Raw genomic sequence first — 16,369 nt, forward strand, 5'->3', positions numbered from 1 at the left:
CCTCACATAACCCTGCAGTGTGTCTGTGTGGGATTTTGGACAAAAAAGGAAAATGTTAAGATTGAGAGGAGTCTGAGAAACTAGAGGAGAAAATAGTTTCATACTTCATCCCTGTAATAGAATTTATGATGTGGTGTCTCAATTATGATTTGCAATTGCTTTAATTCTTTGCTGTTTAAATTGCATTTGAACCACCCAGAAACTGTATTGTGTGAGGGTAAATTTGCACGTGGCTACATCGCATGCAATTATTGTATGCTAATTTTTCTGTGTGAGAATTGCTTCCTCTAAGTTGGCCCTTTATTTGAATACTGCTTCTGGGAGACAAATCCAAAAGTTAAAAATGTGTCAATGTACTAGTCCAAAATGTCAAAGTACTACTCCATATCATTTGCCCATCTGGAGGTATTTATGAAAATATCTGACTTTCTGTCAGTCTGTCTGCCTGTCTCTCTCTTTCCTGCACATACACACACACACAAAGCAAAGAAGCACGTGCTTTTTTTAACACAAGACACTCATGGTATTCAACACATGAAAACATTATACACAACAACAAATACTAACATTCAAATTTTTTACAAGTGCTTGAAGCTGTGTGCAGTACAACCACGGCGACTTTGCGCAGAGCTAAAGAAACGTATCGCCAATTTAATATTCAGGACAGATGAAGGAGAGCTGCAGGCCATGCATGTCGAAGATGAAGGTTGAGAAAGGAGTTCTAACAGGAGCCAGTTGCAGAACAGCACAGATACTGGGCAATGCCAAAAACAAAGCAGTGATGGAGTGAGGCTGAAAGGGAGATTCGTGAAATCACCCAGCTATTTTCACCCCTGCCCTAAGCCGCCACTCGAAAACTCACTTGTAACATAATCAAACGTGGTATTTCTGTTGGATTTGTTTTTAAGTACAATATGTCTCTGGCTTGTAGTGTCTGCAGACGTGGTGTGGAAAAGGATCCAACTCTGATTACAAAATCAATATTTTTTATTTTTTATTCATTTATTTTTTTTACTCAGTGACTCATTACCTGGGCATTTTCTTCAAGATTAATTCTGATTACACAGAAAATGCATGTTTGGACAGGACAACATGATTAAACCGCATTGGTAGGTGACTACGCCATAATATTCAGTCTGGCTGTCAAAAGCACCAGATAAAATGAATGGTATCTTAGATCAGATTGCTTGATTGTGTCGAGTGTGTTATTGCAATGCATTAAACAACTGGAAGTTTTCCCTGCAATTATGCTTGATTTAGAAAAGATGACAGTGCCAGAATGTTCCCATTCTGGAATCTTCTTTACTGACTCTACGGCAGAACATAGCAAGAAGGGAAAAGTCCATATACAGGAACATTTCTTGGAACAGAATATTTGTGCTACTGAATACAGAGCAGGGGTAGACAAACATTGAACTCTGGTAGGTCCGTCTAGCATGTGGTTTTCATTCATTTAGAGTGGGTGCAGTGGAATCCGACAGATTGATGACTACTGTCTCTCCACTTCCATTAAATCACCTTCATTTTGACATCAGTATGATTCTTCGAGTTTAGCTTATACTCCGACTCATTTAGTTAAGTTAAAAACCCCTCAAAACAGTTGGGCATTAGCTCTAATGTACAGCAGCTGTTTGTCATCTAGGACACAAGTCACTAACCTCACGAGTACAAAGTCCAGAATTTAACCCTTGGTGTCTCACTTTTGTCCTCTAATATGGATTTTACTTATGCTATAATTGCTTACTAAGAAGCCAAACCGGTCTAATCTGTATAATCTACACAGTGAGCCGACATCAGTGTATGATTAATTAACTGCAGATGTTGGCATGAAATCCTGAAACAGATACAGCCGTCCACAGGAAAAGGATCCCTTACCCCTGGAAACCGGTTTTATTTAATAGGTGAACATAAATTACAGTCGTGCTAAAATAATCACTGGGCTTAAAGTTCATTTAAATCAATTTACACAGATATTCCTATGTGATATTTAGAATGGCAAAAATAACTTTTCATACGGCCAAAATACTCAGCATATCTTTTAATGTTGAAGGCAGATAACTGTAGCATGAATTTACATAGGTGAATATTTAATTTTCTTAAAAAAACAGGTTTCCAAAACACTGAGATGTCTTTTCCCTTGAGATGCCTTATGTGTAAACAGGGTTGTACGATAAGTGTTGGAGAGTCACAACCCTTTAGCCCTCTTTACACCATTAGTATCTTAAAAACTGAAATGAGATGGTACCATTAATGCAGTAATTATCTAAATGTGTTACATACTCAGTGTACTTGTTAAGGTTTCCCAGGGCCTCTGAGTACCCTTGAAAGACCTTCCCTTTATACCTCTGGCTTACATGTAGATTTTATTCCATTCACAGAAGTACAATGTGTTTCCTATCCCAGGATCTCAATGGCAGAGCCATCACGCCCAGTGAGATGTGTGATGCTGAGCCAGCTGTGCTGTCACTATCATTAAGGCAGAGCGAGTCTATTTCAGGATCACTCTACACTACTGTGTATAAAAAAGACTCAGTACTGCAACCATAAACACGGATTCCCACTCACAGTGTTGATGAGAATCATGAATAAAAGGGAAATGTTTTATAATGCTTCTCAAATGTCAGTCATTTATTTGTTCATTCCATTTTTTAATATTAAATATTTTCCGTGAATATACGTGCAAGAAGTACTGGTTTCCCTGCACATGGAAGAATGACTCTCTGTAGGCATAAAATCCTTTTTTCAGTCCGTTCTTGCCTCTGCATCGATGTCTGCTGAAGTCCGCAGTGCAGTTTTGTCTCTCTCTGGTGGCTGAATGAAAGCACTGAATCTGTTATTGCTAAATCAGAGGGTTCAGTCAACCTGCTTGTTATTCTCAAGTGCACACGACAAATGTTTTCAGAATGGCATTGAGATTTTGTGACACTGAAAGAAGTAGACTACTTTTACTTTTAATTTATTTTTTTCCCCCTAAAAAAGTACTTAACAGTTAACAGCAGGGAGCATACTTCATTCGCCAGGTCATGAATTACACAGTTAAAATCAACCATTTCTATTAGTTTGTCTAGTTGAATGTCTTTTTGTTTCAAATAAGAATTAATTTGTGAAAGAATATTACAATCAGCACGTAACAATTTGCATAAGGAGTAAGGTTAAGAAGAATGGAATTACATAACCGCAGAAGTCACATGGGGGCAGCACGGTGGTGTAGTGAACAGCACTGACGCCTCACATCCAGCAGTGGCTGGGTGGAGGTTGCTTGCTCTCTCCATGTCCATGTGGATTTCCTTCGGGTACTCCGATTTTCTCCCACAGTGCTATGCAAATATGCGCATAACAATGATTATGGTTTGTTATGCAGAGTATATTATGGCTTTAATAATGGTAGATAAGTCCCAAGTTGTGTTGAAAAAAAATTATTTAAAACAGTTGTTTTACTGTTTTTCTGATGTCAACAGTATCAGCAAATAGGAGTTCACAAATACTGTAATATTGAGAGGAAAGTACCCTTGTTTAAAAACTTTGTGACATAACTACGCTCAAAATCAAAGGATGTTTTATTTTCTTCAAAACTATGACAGTCACTGCAAGTCTTTGCCAGAAGCTGGTAACCAATTTTAACATTAACGCAAAGAAACCTTTAAATAAGGAGCTCAAAACACATATTTTTGATACAGTTTACCAGCAAAATGTATACAGTGGATTTTTTTGTGTTATTGTTCACTGGTTTTAGTTTCAGATTTGGGCAATTATAAAGGCTGAACCAATATTATTGGAATGCAATTGAACACTGAATATGAAGGGACACTTTACAGTATCACACATGTCCACTCGTCTGCTATTTAATAATGTGACTGTACTGTGCACACATCACGCATAGCCTACCACGAGGTACTGACTCATGTCAAGGTCAGATTGCAAAAGTGCAATTCTTCTGCCCAATGTCGCCATTCTCAGTTTATTTCAGTACACACAGTTTGTTTTCAGTTGTGTTTGGATATAGGTTTAATTGTTAACCCAGAGGTACTACGAAGCGAGATTATGGGGTTAGCAAGCTAACTTGAAGGGTAAGCATATAACGGCATCCCCCGAAGATATTGGATTTGTACGAGGTTTTCATGAAATTAAGCTGAAATCGTTGTTAGCATGACTTCAAGTTTGACAAATTGATCACTCCTGACCAAAACACATGAAAATTACTTGTCTTATTTGTGACGCATGACAGCATTTGGTTTAAAAGATGACAAAAATGGACAGCATTTAAATATTTGATTCTGAATCAAAGGGTGTTATTTGTGACTCAGATGACTCGGATGAGTCTGTTGAAGACATAATCGCTCATCCTGACACCGTAATACAGCCAGTCAAGTCTGACGTGCAGGGATCGGAATTGGATTCTTCCCAAAGCCAACAACCAGGGAACTTTCTAGGAAATTCACACTAGCTGAGCTCCTCCATCAGCACTACAAGTGTAGTGACAAGTGTAAACCAAAACAAAAAAATGAGATCTTATTTGTTTTAGAGGAAACTACATTCAAAACTATAACTTAATTGACAGGGAACTAGCATTTTTATCAATATTAAACTCGACAATGACCAATGTCACATAACGTGCATTATTACATTATTGTCTTCATGTTAAAATTGTGTTTAATACTGCATTACTTATTTACTAAACTAGTCGACATGGATAAAAATGGGTTCTTTATAGATAATGCATTGAATGTGTAGGGTTTTGAGCAGCTTACAGACCTCTTATCAGCTGGCCTGTTTCTCTTTCCTCTGTCTGTCTCCAAGAACTCAGGTTATTATGTGTCTATATTTCTATACTGTTAAATTCATGAAATTAGCAGTAATTGCTTGTGGTGGATGCTATATATGCTTATCAAATATGTATGAAACATTCTCACAAAAATAATACTTTTTATTTTGTGATCTCAAAGCCCTCAACCGCTACCAATGTGCGTGCACCTGTGAAATGCATGCAAGCCATTTCATACCAGAAAGGTCATCACCCATCAGCTGAAGTGGAGAGGGAGGGCAGTTTTGAGCCAGTTTTAAGCTGGGGGATGATTAGGTGTCCAGGTTGAGAATTTGACACCAGGGAACCATTTACAGTACTCTTTACAGTGAAGGGCTATGGGATCTTTAGGGACTTCGTGAGTAAGGACCAAAGGAAGGTATTATTGTACTGAGGCACTGATGTTTATTTGATCCTGATGGAAGACCACTCTCTAGAATCCATTTACTTCCAACCAGGTCTTCCATCCAAGTATTAATGGGCAGCAGTGTGTGAAAAAGTTGTGATTAAGACTCTCATCGGTTTTGGGACTCAACTCAACTTTCCACATCTGTGGCTCCACCTCCTCATCGTTACTATTTTTGTCCTTTTTCAGTGTAATAAACCCCGCTTTTGTGCCAACCGATGTCTGTGTGTTGTTGGTAAACAGCTGAATGTGGGAAATGGCTCATATGTTACTATTGACCCTGAGATAGTATTTGCATTTCTTGTTTACCCAGAAATGCTCGGAAATCACATCCTGTGATGCTTCTAGGAAAAGGAAGTCTAGTGCCTCACTAACGGAAAATTTGGACAGAGCATTTAGCAGACCCTAACCTTTTATATAAAATTTTCCCTGGGGTACTGTAAGATAGGTTAAACCCAGTTCCTTACGCAAACAAACCTTTATATTTTCTCATTAAAAAAACGTTGACAGAAACAGTTGCTATTGGTTTCTGACGATACTATCATGTACCTGGGCCACTCCTATCTAATGGGCGGGGCATACCTGACAGGATAAAAGACTAAGGACAGGTTCCTAAAGGTGTTGTTCTTCTGCCCTGGGGTGGTTGCTGAAATGGAACCATACTGTAAACCAAACCAACCCCACTTCAAACCAGGACTAACTGCACAGGTCCGGATGTTTGTATTTCAACTGCTAAGCTAAAAATCCACTCTGACAGGCAACCTTTCTGAGAACAATATTCAGGTCATTATGCTCCCCCATCCACGCTGCAGGTGTGCCATGTCAACAGCGATAACAGAATACAGATTATCTTGATTACAGATTTGTTCACTCCTTCTCGTACATGCAGAAGCATTGAGTCATTACAAACCTGATGAGAGAATTTATGTTCTATACAACAGTCTCAATGGTTTTAAAGTCATGAGGAATGGAGAATAGGAGAACGGAGGAGCCAGTTAAGGGATAAGAGTCAAAAATTGGAGAATGTGACTAGGTGAATTGAAAAAACCACAGTAGTTATGAAACATCATAGGAAAAAGGTTTAAAAAAAGCTCAGGTGGGGGAGAATTAGTCCAAATGGTGGAGCATCATTTTATTTTGATAGCTATGGTGGAATGGCATGAAGTGCAGCAACGACGTAATTCTGTTTGTTTTGATGCCGTTCAGTCTATTTAACTCTCATCACGCGGACCCTCCACAATGGCACGAGGTCTGACTACCTCACCTGGTCAACTGGGTGGACTTTGGCATGCTGCCGCTAACCAATGTTTATCTCTCCCTGCTGTGCCTCCATTGCTGGAGGTTACAAGGTGTCACCTGCTAAGGACCGCCTGACATGCCTGGTTTGTACCATCTGAGTTACTGTATGTTGCTAATTCCACTGTTCCTATGCTCACTATGACCTACAACATCGCTCCAGACCGACCCGTTACAGCATACAAAGTTCTAGGCTACACCCTTTATAGATCGTTCTAGATAGAATATTAGAATATAACAGGTTTCGTGGTAGAAACGTATAGTTCTACGTAAGATCTTTAGAAGATTAAACAACTCCATGCAAAACCATAAATAAGAAAGGGTTTGATTGTAAAGAATCCTTAATGGTTAGATACCTTTGTTATAAGAGTGTAGGAATTGGGACTTCCTGTGTGTTCTTTACCTGCTGTGGACTCAAAGATGTGGATCCCCAGGGTTTAAATTTACTGCATGTTTTAGATGGACCCTGATAGTTTTCTACATGCAATGAAGGATATATTAGATGTAAATGCACTTGACATGTACTAGAGTAAAAGTAAATGTACTGGCATTCGAAAGTACAAAAAGAAATATAGATAAATCCCAGAAAAACAATCATGAGAGAATTTGTAATCTCACTTGTAATGTATTCACCTTTGGATATGCGTGAATCTTAGGAAGTATTTACCGTAACCTCAGTAAGAGCATCCATAGTTGAGGACAGGAACTGCACAATGCAACGTACACAACTTAGGTGTGCATGCAAGCGAGACATCCAATAGTTGGCATTTCCTTGCTTTCTTGTTTTTTTTAGTTTTATTATTATTATTATTTTTTGCACATCAATTTTACAGTGCACAGTCCTCTGATAAGATCAAAGTACAATCCTCCCCCCCAGCCCCCCCCCCCCCCCCCCCCCCCCCCCCCCCAAAAAAAAACCCGCTTCTAGAGAAAGGTACACATACAGCACATTACACTGCATTTAGGCACACGGATGGAGGCTGGGCCATGAAACAGTATTTGATTGGATGAGGGAACCTTTAAATAATTAGCATTCAGCAAATACGTCAGTCACCATACAAGCACAGCAGTGAAAAACCACAGTCTGATACAGTAGCAGTAAATTATTTGAGCTATGAGTGGATGTCCCTTTCTTGGACAGAAGCATAAGTACGTATCACTTCCTGAAAATGGCATTATGTAGGATGTAGCTTTGCTTCAGATGATTACGCACACAATTGTAAAGTGAAACATAATTTGCCATATTGCATACTCTTTAGGGTAAGAGCAATTTGACGTCCTATTAAGCTTTATGCATTCTGGTTTGACATGTCTGATTTTTTGCTGTAAAATACAGATTGTTCAAAAACATGCTCCTTCTGAAGGAAGATGAGGATGAATCGCAGAGGGGAATCAACAAGGCCAGTAAAGGAGGCATTATCTACGGCGAGTACCTACAAGTAAATACTTTTTATTTCAGCACAAACAGCCAGAAGAATTTCACAGCAGTTAGCTAAGATATCAATGCCTGTTACACAAAGGCCATAGTGGTCTGTGAAGAATTCAGTGTTCTTTGCTTGGCAACATTGTAGCTCAGTAGCAGCTTTTGATGCACACAGGAAATGAGGAATTGTTCTGAGATTGAGTATGGAGATGAAAGCAAACCACTTTTATCTACAGTTGGACAAGGTGATGAGCGCGCAGGTACTCCAGAGTGAGTTGAAGGGAGACAAGATTCACGATGAACACTTGTTCATTGTCACCCATCAAGGTAAGTCAGATGCCACCATGATCCAATCATTGGTTTACAATAGTACAAGGGCCCATGTGTACTTCAAGTGCACACTTGTAAAATTCAAAGAAATGTATAATTTTTTTTCTGTGGGCTATGGGACCCTAGAAATGTCTATGTATGATGTTATATTGAAAATATTAGTACATTTGTGTGTGTGTGTTTGTGGTTATATGTGTGTAACATAGATTCATGCCTATAGGTTCTATAAAGAATATTTTTTTTATTTATTTCAGCTTATGAACTGTGGTTTAAGCAGATATTGTGGGAACTGGATTCAGTGAGAGACATTTTCAGAAATGAACAAGTAAGTACCCTAAACTATTTCAAATTTGCTCTGCAAATATTACATGCAAATAATAATATTTCAGGTTCAACCTTATTTCAGATCATTATAATAAATATGTTCTAAGAATTTTCATAAAACTCTTACCTTTTACATAGTGTTGACATGCAGAAAAACCATCCTATACTAAAAGAGTTTTACTATAGGAGGGTTCTTATTTGTGTTGTTTCTGAAAAGTGTATTTTTTTTCCTGAAAAACAAAAGTAGCAAAAGCAAAATATCAAGAAATAGCTAATAATGTCCCTTCAGGTTCGAGATGAAAGAAACATGCTCAAAGTGGTGAGCAGAATCCACAGAATCACCATGATCTTCAGGCTCCTCGTTGAGCAGTTTGCAGTCCTTGAGACCATGTCTGCATTGGACTTTTTTGACTTCAGGTAAAGTCTTATGGAATTCCATATATGAGTATTAACATGTCTAGTTAAAGTGCCAATTTCAGGCAAAGGCTTATCAGGCCTCAAATTGGAAATTGTTGGCACTTGAAAGTTTGAATATTAAATTGAGGTACTATTCCACTTACTTTATCTTACTTTATCTGTGCCCAGCACCTTCTTTGTTAAACATGTGCGTGAAAATTATTTCAAGCAACTTCAAAAAAAAAAAAAAAACAGCCTAAAATCATATATTATAAGCAGATTTGGCAACACTAGCACCAGACTGGACCTGGGCCTCATAAACTAAATAGTAACTTTAAAAATGGTATCCTAAATACAGTATATTTCAAAGTAGAACCACATGTACATGTTGAATAGTAATTGTGAGGTTAACAGTGTCTGGAAAATAGACTTTATGAAAGTGAAGTAAAAGAAATTACATGGACAAATTCTCAGTGTTAAATCAACTCTACTGTAGGGTTTTTAGAAGTCCAGTAGGGACCAAATGTATTATACCTGAGTAAAAATGTTCTGTCAGAGTTGACGTTAGACTGTGTCTTTTCAGCAGAAATGACTATGATGTGGTGGTTGTGGCACTGTTTTGATGGAGCCTACATGTTGTGATTGGACAGAAGTTACCTTACCCCGGCCTCCGGGTTCCAGAGCCTTCAGTTTCGCCTGCTGGAGAACAAATTGGGGGTTGCAGACAGTCTGAGGGTTCCCTACAATCGCAAACATTACAGGGATAACTTCCGGGGCCATGAGAATGAGATCCTGCTGAGGTCTGAGAAGGAGCCGACTCTACTGCAGCTGGTGGAGGTACACCTCTTCCGCTAGACTCATCTCCTTTAAGGCTAACCCACTGGAGTGTCCAATCAGATACCCTCCCTCCGGTTTCTGTGCTATACCTATGGTAGCTCAAGTGTCTGCTAGTATTCTGCACTTAGGTGACTGAGTAAAGTCACTGATTGGCAAAAATCAATGCTTCTTGTTTCCAAAGCCTAAACTGTCTGATTGAAAAGATGCATCACTCTAGAACCAGTTTGACTTCCCTGTTCTATAAGAATGAAAAATCTAGGGGAACTGTTTGAATGCATAAAGGTATATTGCCTGTGTACAACAAAGAACTTTCAGTTTTGAGAGTACTTTGATTTGTTTTCAATTATTAACCTCTTTCAAGAAGGTTCCAGAACATGCCTATCTGATACACAGTATAAAAGGCAATTTAGCAGCAAAAATGGTTGTGTCATTTTGGCAAAAAGAAAAGAAGGATAAAAGACATAAATGACAATATTTTGTCACTCAGCAGATCCAGTGTATTTTATTCAAGTTATTCAAATTATGCAACTTACTTAGACATATCTAAGACATTCACTTTATTCATATTTTTGTATTCCAGAAATGGCTGGAGAGAACTCCTGGACTTGAAACAGATGGTTTCAACTTCTGGGGTAAACTGAAAGAAAATATTGAAGCAGGATTTATGATTGAAACAGAGAAAATTGAGGTACGTACTGTTTTGTGTCATACAAATCAATGCAGATTTATTACTCCTTAATTACATCCTTTTTTACATGATTGTTCAATCATACAGTACGAACTGCAAATTAATGAGCTGTATACCTGGGATTGTTGACAGCAAAAACCAGAGTCTGAGACAAAGCAAGATATGATGGATGATCTAAATAAGCAAAAAGAGGTTTTTGCATCCCTGTTTGATGAAAAACGGCACGATCATCTCTTAAGCAAAGGTGAGCATCTCCTCAGCAGTCAAGTCATTAGTCTGATACCCATATGGTCACAATATGAGGGCAGGTTAAACAAGGCAGAAACAGAAATGAGTTCATCAGTGATGATGATGATGATGATGATTAGTATTATCATTATTATTATTATTATTATTATTATTATTATTATTATTGCTATTGTTATTCAGTGGCACTGTGGTCAGGGGTTTGTAATTTACCAGTAAATTGTGAGTTTGCATGTGAGGTTGGCCATGGCTGCACCCTGATACCAAAATTGCACCAGTAAATATTAATCTATAGATGCAGTGAATCAACAATGGCTAACATATAAGCCAACGAAATGACACAAGATAAGTGTAATATCACTACTGTACAGATACTGTCTGTAACATATACAGTCAGGACTATAAATATTTGGACATTGACAAAGTTATTGTTATTTTAGCTGTCTACCGCAGCGTATTGGAGTTGAAATTAAACAATGAATATGAGCTCAAAGTGCAGGCCTTCAGCTTTAATTTGAAGATATTTACATCCAAATCGGGTGAACGGTGTAGGACAGCACTTTTTATATGTGGTCCCCCCCTTATTGGACAATTGGCTGCTCAGCTGTTCCATGGCCAGGCGTGTGTTATTCCCTCATTATTTAATTTACAAGTAAGCAGATAAAAGGTCTAGAATTGATTTCAAGTGTGGCGTTTTCATTTGGAATCTGATGCTGTTAACTCTCAATATGAACTCCGAAGAGCTGTCACTGTCGGTGAAACAAGCCATCATTGGGCTGAAAAAAACAAAAAACACATCAGAGAGATAGCAAAAACATTAGGTGTGGCCAAATCAACTATTTGGTACATTCTTAAAAAGAAAGAACGCACTGGTGAGCTCAGGAACATCAAAAGGCCCGGAAGACCACGGATAACAGAAGACTACTTTCCCTGGTGAAGAAAAACCCCTTCACAACAGTTGGCCAGATCAAGAACACCCTCCAGGAGGTAGGCGTATCTGTGTCAAAGTCAACAATCAAGAGAAGTCTTCACCAGAGTAAATACAGAGGGTTTACCACAGGATGTAAATCATTGGTAAGCCTCAAAAACAGGAAGACCAGATTAGAGTTTGCCAAAAAAACATCTAAAAATGTTGTACAGTAATGGAACAACATCCTATGGACAGATGAGACAACAGTCAATTTGTACCAGAATGAAGGGAAGTGAAGAGTATGGTGAAGAGAAGGAACTGCTCATTATCCAAAGCATACCACCTCATCTGTGAAGCATGGTGGAAGTAGTGTTATGGCGTGGGCATGTATGGCTGCCACTGGAACTGGTTCCCTTGTATTTATTGATGATGTGACTGCTGACAAAAGCAGCAGGATAAATTTTGAAGTGTATAAACTCATTGGACGGCGCTTCACAGTGCAGATGGACAATGACCCGAAGCATACAGCAAAAGCAACCCAAGACTTTTTTAAGGCAAAGAAGTGGAATGTTCTGCAATGGCCAAGTCAATCACCTGACCTGAATCCAATTGAGCATGCATTTCACTTCCTGAAGGCAAAACTGAAGGCAAAACACCCAAGAACAAGCAGGAACTGAAGACAGCTGCAGTAGCGACCTGGCTGAGCATCACCAGGGAAGAAACCCCATGTCTGGTTATGTCAATGGGTTCAAGACATCAGGCAGTCAGTGACTGCAAAGGATTTGCAACCAAGTATTAAAAATGGCAATTTAATTTATGATTATGTTAATTTGTCCAATTACTTTTGAGCCCCTAAAATTGGGGGGGGGGGGCGGCTATGTATAAAAATGGTTGTCATTCCTACATTGTTCATACAATATTTTTGACAAGACCCTTAAATTAAAGCTGAGAGTCTACACTTAAATCACATCTTGATTGTTTCATATCAAATCCATTGTGGTGGCGTACAGAGCCAAAATGATGAAAATTGTGTCACTGTCCAAATACTTATAGACCTGACTGCACACAACTTATTCCATCATCATTTTTTTAAAAATAAAAAATGAATGACAGTTTGAATAACAATCATTCCACAGGTGAAAGGAGGCTCTCGTACAAGGCTTTGCAAGGAGCACTGATGATTTACTTCTACAGGTAGGTCTGATTTTTATTTGTTTACATGCTGTTTTTCATCCTGAACTGAAAGTGGACTCAGTTTCACACCCATCTTGTCTTGTACCTCAGAGAGGAGCCCCGGTTCCAGGTCCCATTTCAGCTCCTGAGTTCCCTCATGGATATTGACACCCTCATGACGAAGTGGAGATGTAAGCCTCAGATCAATTGACATTATGTGATACACGTACTCCTGTGCAAGTCTGGAGTTCGTTTCATTGCAATGCGGTCAAATCAGAACATTAACTGTTTGAAAAATACCCATAATGCCTTATTTTTTAATAAATTTCAATTTCCTGAACTGTAATGGAATTGACCCCAACCCTGTTCTCGTGATTCCCCCATCTTGCCCCTGTCGCCAAAGAGCTAAGAAGTGTTGGGACAAAGTTGAATTTTTCTGTTCCAGACAATCACGTTTGCATGGTGCATCGAATGATTGGCAGCAAAGCTGGAACTGGTGGTTCATCTGGTTATCACTATCTGCGCTCCACAGTCAGGTATGCTGGACTTTCTCTGGTGATATATACTGTAAAATATATGTCTATATATATATTTATCTGTACCACAAATCTTCTGTAAATTTTTTCATATTATCAGGTATCATGATGTAGTATTTACTATATGATTTTTTCTCTACTCTGTACAAATATCATTCACCACATAATGGTTAACTGGTAACTTGTGGCCTTGTTTGACACGCTAATTGCAGTTCTTTGTTCGCAACACTTGTAACTGGGCGAAGCTATTCACTAGAATAGCCATGGAATGAAATGACTCAGCCTAAATTGCACAAGCTGTAGATTAGTCATGTAATGCATGTGCATGTTTGTCCTCAGCGGAAACAGATGTCTCATAAGAGGTTTACCAGTGTTCTGCTTGTTTGTTTTTAGTGACCGGTACAAGGTTTTTGTTGATTTGTTCAACCTGGCCACCTTCCTGGTTCCACGCACCTGGCTGCCCAAACTGAACCCCAGCATCCACAAGTTCCCCTACACTGCGGAGTGCTACGACAGCTCCTACTCTAGCAGTGAGGACTCAGACTAGGACATGGGTAAGGAGGCCTGGCCAATCACCGGCAAGGGAAAGAGAAGACCCCATCCAAATGCAGAGGCAGTCAGTTTTGGGGAGAAAATGTTAATCAAATATTTGATGTTGTTTGATGTGCTGTACATAGGTCTGGAAAATAAAAGGACAAAAGGGTTCAGCTGATAGGGATAAGCAAGCGGTGGGGGCAGAGGGTATTCATGTTATCTGAAAGATTTTGTAATATGGGAGTATAGCACTGGGGTGGCGAAAATGTATTATATTCACAAACAAGACAACAAACCTGGCAGATTACTGATTTACAGTAAGACAGGGCATATAACAGCACCTGCTTAATAGCAAAGGGTCTACATTGTAATTGTGATGTTATGCAGAGACTGGTGACTTTTTAATTGTGATTGAGTCTGAAGACTGAAGGCTTCACAACTCACAACTCATACATACATATTTATATATTTTATATTTATATGAGTATTATTTAAATCATAATCTGGGTTTAGACTTTCACTAAATGTACATATGGTAATTTGTAAATATAATTGTCCGGTTCATCCTCTGTTTTGAAATAACTATCCACATATGGTGCAGTGTAATATATGTATTATATCTGTATTTAACTGTAAAATGTAAACAATCTATTTTCAGTATATTCTGGATAATTGCATCCATGTATTTACAGGATTTATACCGCAAAACTTGTATAAATAAAATGTTTCTAGTGAATTCTATCCATTTCCTCATACCATGTCCTACATATGGACAATGCTGAATTGCACATATATTACAATATCTGTATTATAGTGGAGCAAATATGAGATCTTGACTGAAATTGTGTATTTTATGATGCAAGCACAAAATTTCTCATACGGGTACAACAAGTTTAAAGGATCATTTTTATCTATAGGACCTTTACTGATTTTTCCCCTCTAACAGCGAAGGCTATCCCCTTCCCTTTGCCAGTGCTGCATAGTGTGCTGTCCACTCTATTTGCCGTGCCTAATTTTATTGATTATCTGGATTGATATGTGGGCCGGATCAAAATTTGTGGGGGAGGCGTATCATGGTCACGGGGCTTGAATTTGGCACGTGCCCAAAATGACCCCTCATTCACTAAGTGTGCCTATCAGAGCCGATCCTACTGAGACTTCAGAGTGGGTTACTTGACCCAGCCATTCATCACATGTACAGCCTGGGGCCTGCTGAACATGAGTGATATATCAGTGATATATCTCAACTATGTCCCCCTGATGCCCACAGACTAAAAGTCAGCATTGAGAGATTCATGTCTTTTGAGCTGCACTAGCTCCCCTGTTGTACTGTGTGACCTGCAGGGTGTGAAATAGCCACTGGCTTGCAGGTAGACGAGTACACTTGCCTCAGCTGTAGCCATATTGCTATTCCTGCACAGATGGCAGAAGCAGATTGGTGACTCAAGATATACACATTTGGCAGTTGCGAAGACTTTTTTTTTTTGAAACAAACTGTCCTTTACAAAATGAAGATGCCAATAATGGACAAATAAACAAAATATGAGTGCAGAATGTTTTTTATCATAATCAATACTGATATTAATATTGTTGATACTAATAATGCATTCATAATTCAATAATAATACTGTAACAAAATTATTATTATTATTATTATTATTATTATTATTATTATTATTATTATTATTATTAATAATAATAATAATAATCATCATCATCATCGTCATCATCATCATCATCACCATCATCATCATCATCATCATAATCATAATAATAATCATAATAATATTGCGATATATTGGCGACCTGTCCAGGGTGTATTCCTGCCTCTTGCTCAATGCACACTGTGCTCCAGAACCTCCATGACCCTGTCTCGGATAAGCAGGTATAGATAATGGATGGATAATAAAAAGAACACGAAGAAGAATAAGAATAGTCACTGCCATCCTCATCACCATCACCATCATCATCATCATAACATTAATTATCATTATAACAGTACCATTTTCTCATTCATATTAAAGTTGTTGACACAATTGTCACAATTGTCACACAATTGTGTGCTCTTGCTTAAAAAAACATGCAGTGCTTTGCCTGTTTCAACCACGCATCCATCCAAAGGTGAGTGAACTCTGGCAACCCAGGAAGATAACAACGCTCTTGAGTCCCATGGAACTAAATGGAAACTGTCATTATTGACCAATGCACTTCACCAAAACTTTAGCTCATTAGTCTACTGAGGTATCACCACTATATGTGCATCTCCATATTTTATTTCTATAAAAAAATGTCATGCAGTAAATGCATTTCTATAGGAGCTTGTACCTGAGGTCCACGGTTTCAAATGGCAAAAGGAACTCTGCAGCAGTATCCTTGACCAACATGCTATTGCTCAACAAGACCCAGCAGCATGAACTGTTTGCAGAAAGCACATATGGAATTGCAAGCATGATGGGTTAAGGACGTATG

General features: G+C 38.5%; 1 protein-coding gene across 1 annotated transcript; it reads left to right on the plus strand.

The window, feature by feature from the left end:
* The first annotated feature begins 7,533 nt into the window (after positions 1–7,533).
* LOC118227143 (tryptophan 2,3-dioxygenase B-like) lies at positions 7,534–14,641 on the plus strand. Its single transcript, XM_035417307.1, has 12 exons — positions 7,534–7,652; positions 7,840–7,942; positions 8,163–8,253; positions 8,511–8,581; positions 8,870–8,997; positions 9,627–9,813; positions 10,394–10,501; positions 10,634–10,745; positions 12,794–12,851; positions 12,942–13,021; positions 13,276–13,366; positions 13,760–14,641. The coding sequence occupies exons 1-12, from the start codon at positions 7,618–7,620 to the stop codon at positions 13,911–13,913; spliced, it is 1,218 nt and encodes a 405-aa protein (XP_035273198.1). The 5' UTR covers positions 7,534–7,617; the 3' UTR covers positions 13,914–14,641.
* Positions 14,642–16,369: the final 1,728 nt, after the last annotated feature.

Source organism: Anguilla anguilla, chromosome 5 (assembly GCF_013347855.1).
Source record: "Anguilla anguilla isolate fAngAng1 chromosome 5, fAngAng1.pri, whole genome shotgun sequence".
Lineage (NCBI taxonomy): Eukaryota > Metazoa > Chordata > Actinopteri > Anguilliformes > Anguillidae > Anguilla > Anguilla anguilla.

Bases quoted from the DNA above. Each gene is read 5' to 3' on its own strand.
- LOC118227143 (XM_035417307.1), top strand. From the start codon at position 7,618: ATGAGTGGATGTCCCTTTCTTGGACAGAAGCATAA. The intron at 8,254-8,510 runs GTAAGTCAGATG...TATTTATTTCAG, and splicing joins GTTCATTGTCACCCATCAAG to CTTATGAACTGTGGTTTAAG. The intron at 10,746-12,793 runs GTGAGCATCTCC...ATCATTCCACAG, and splicing joins CGATCATCTCTTAAGCAAAG to GTGAAAGGAGGCTCTCGTAC.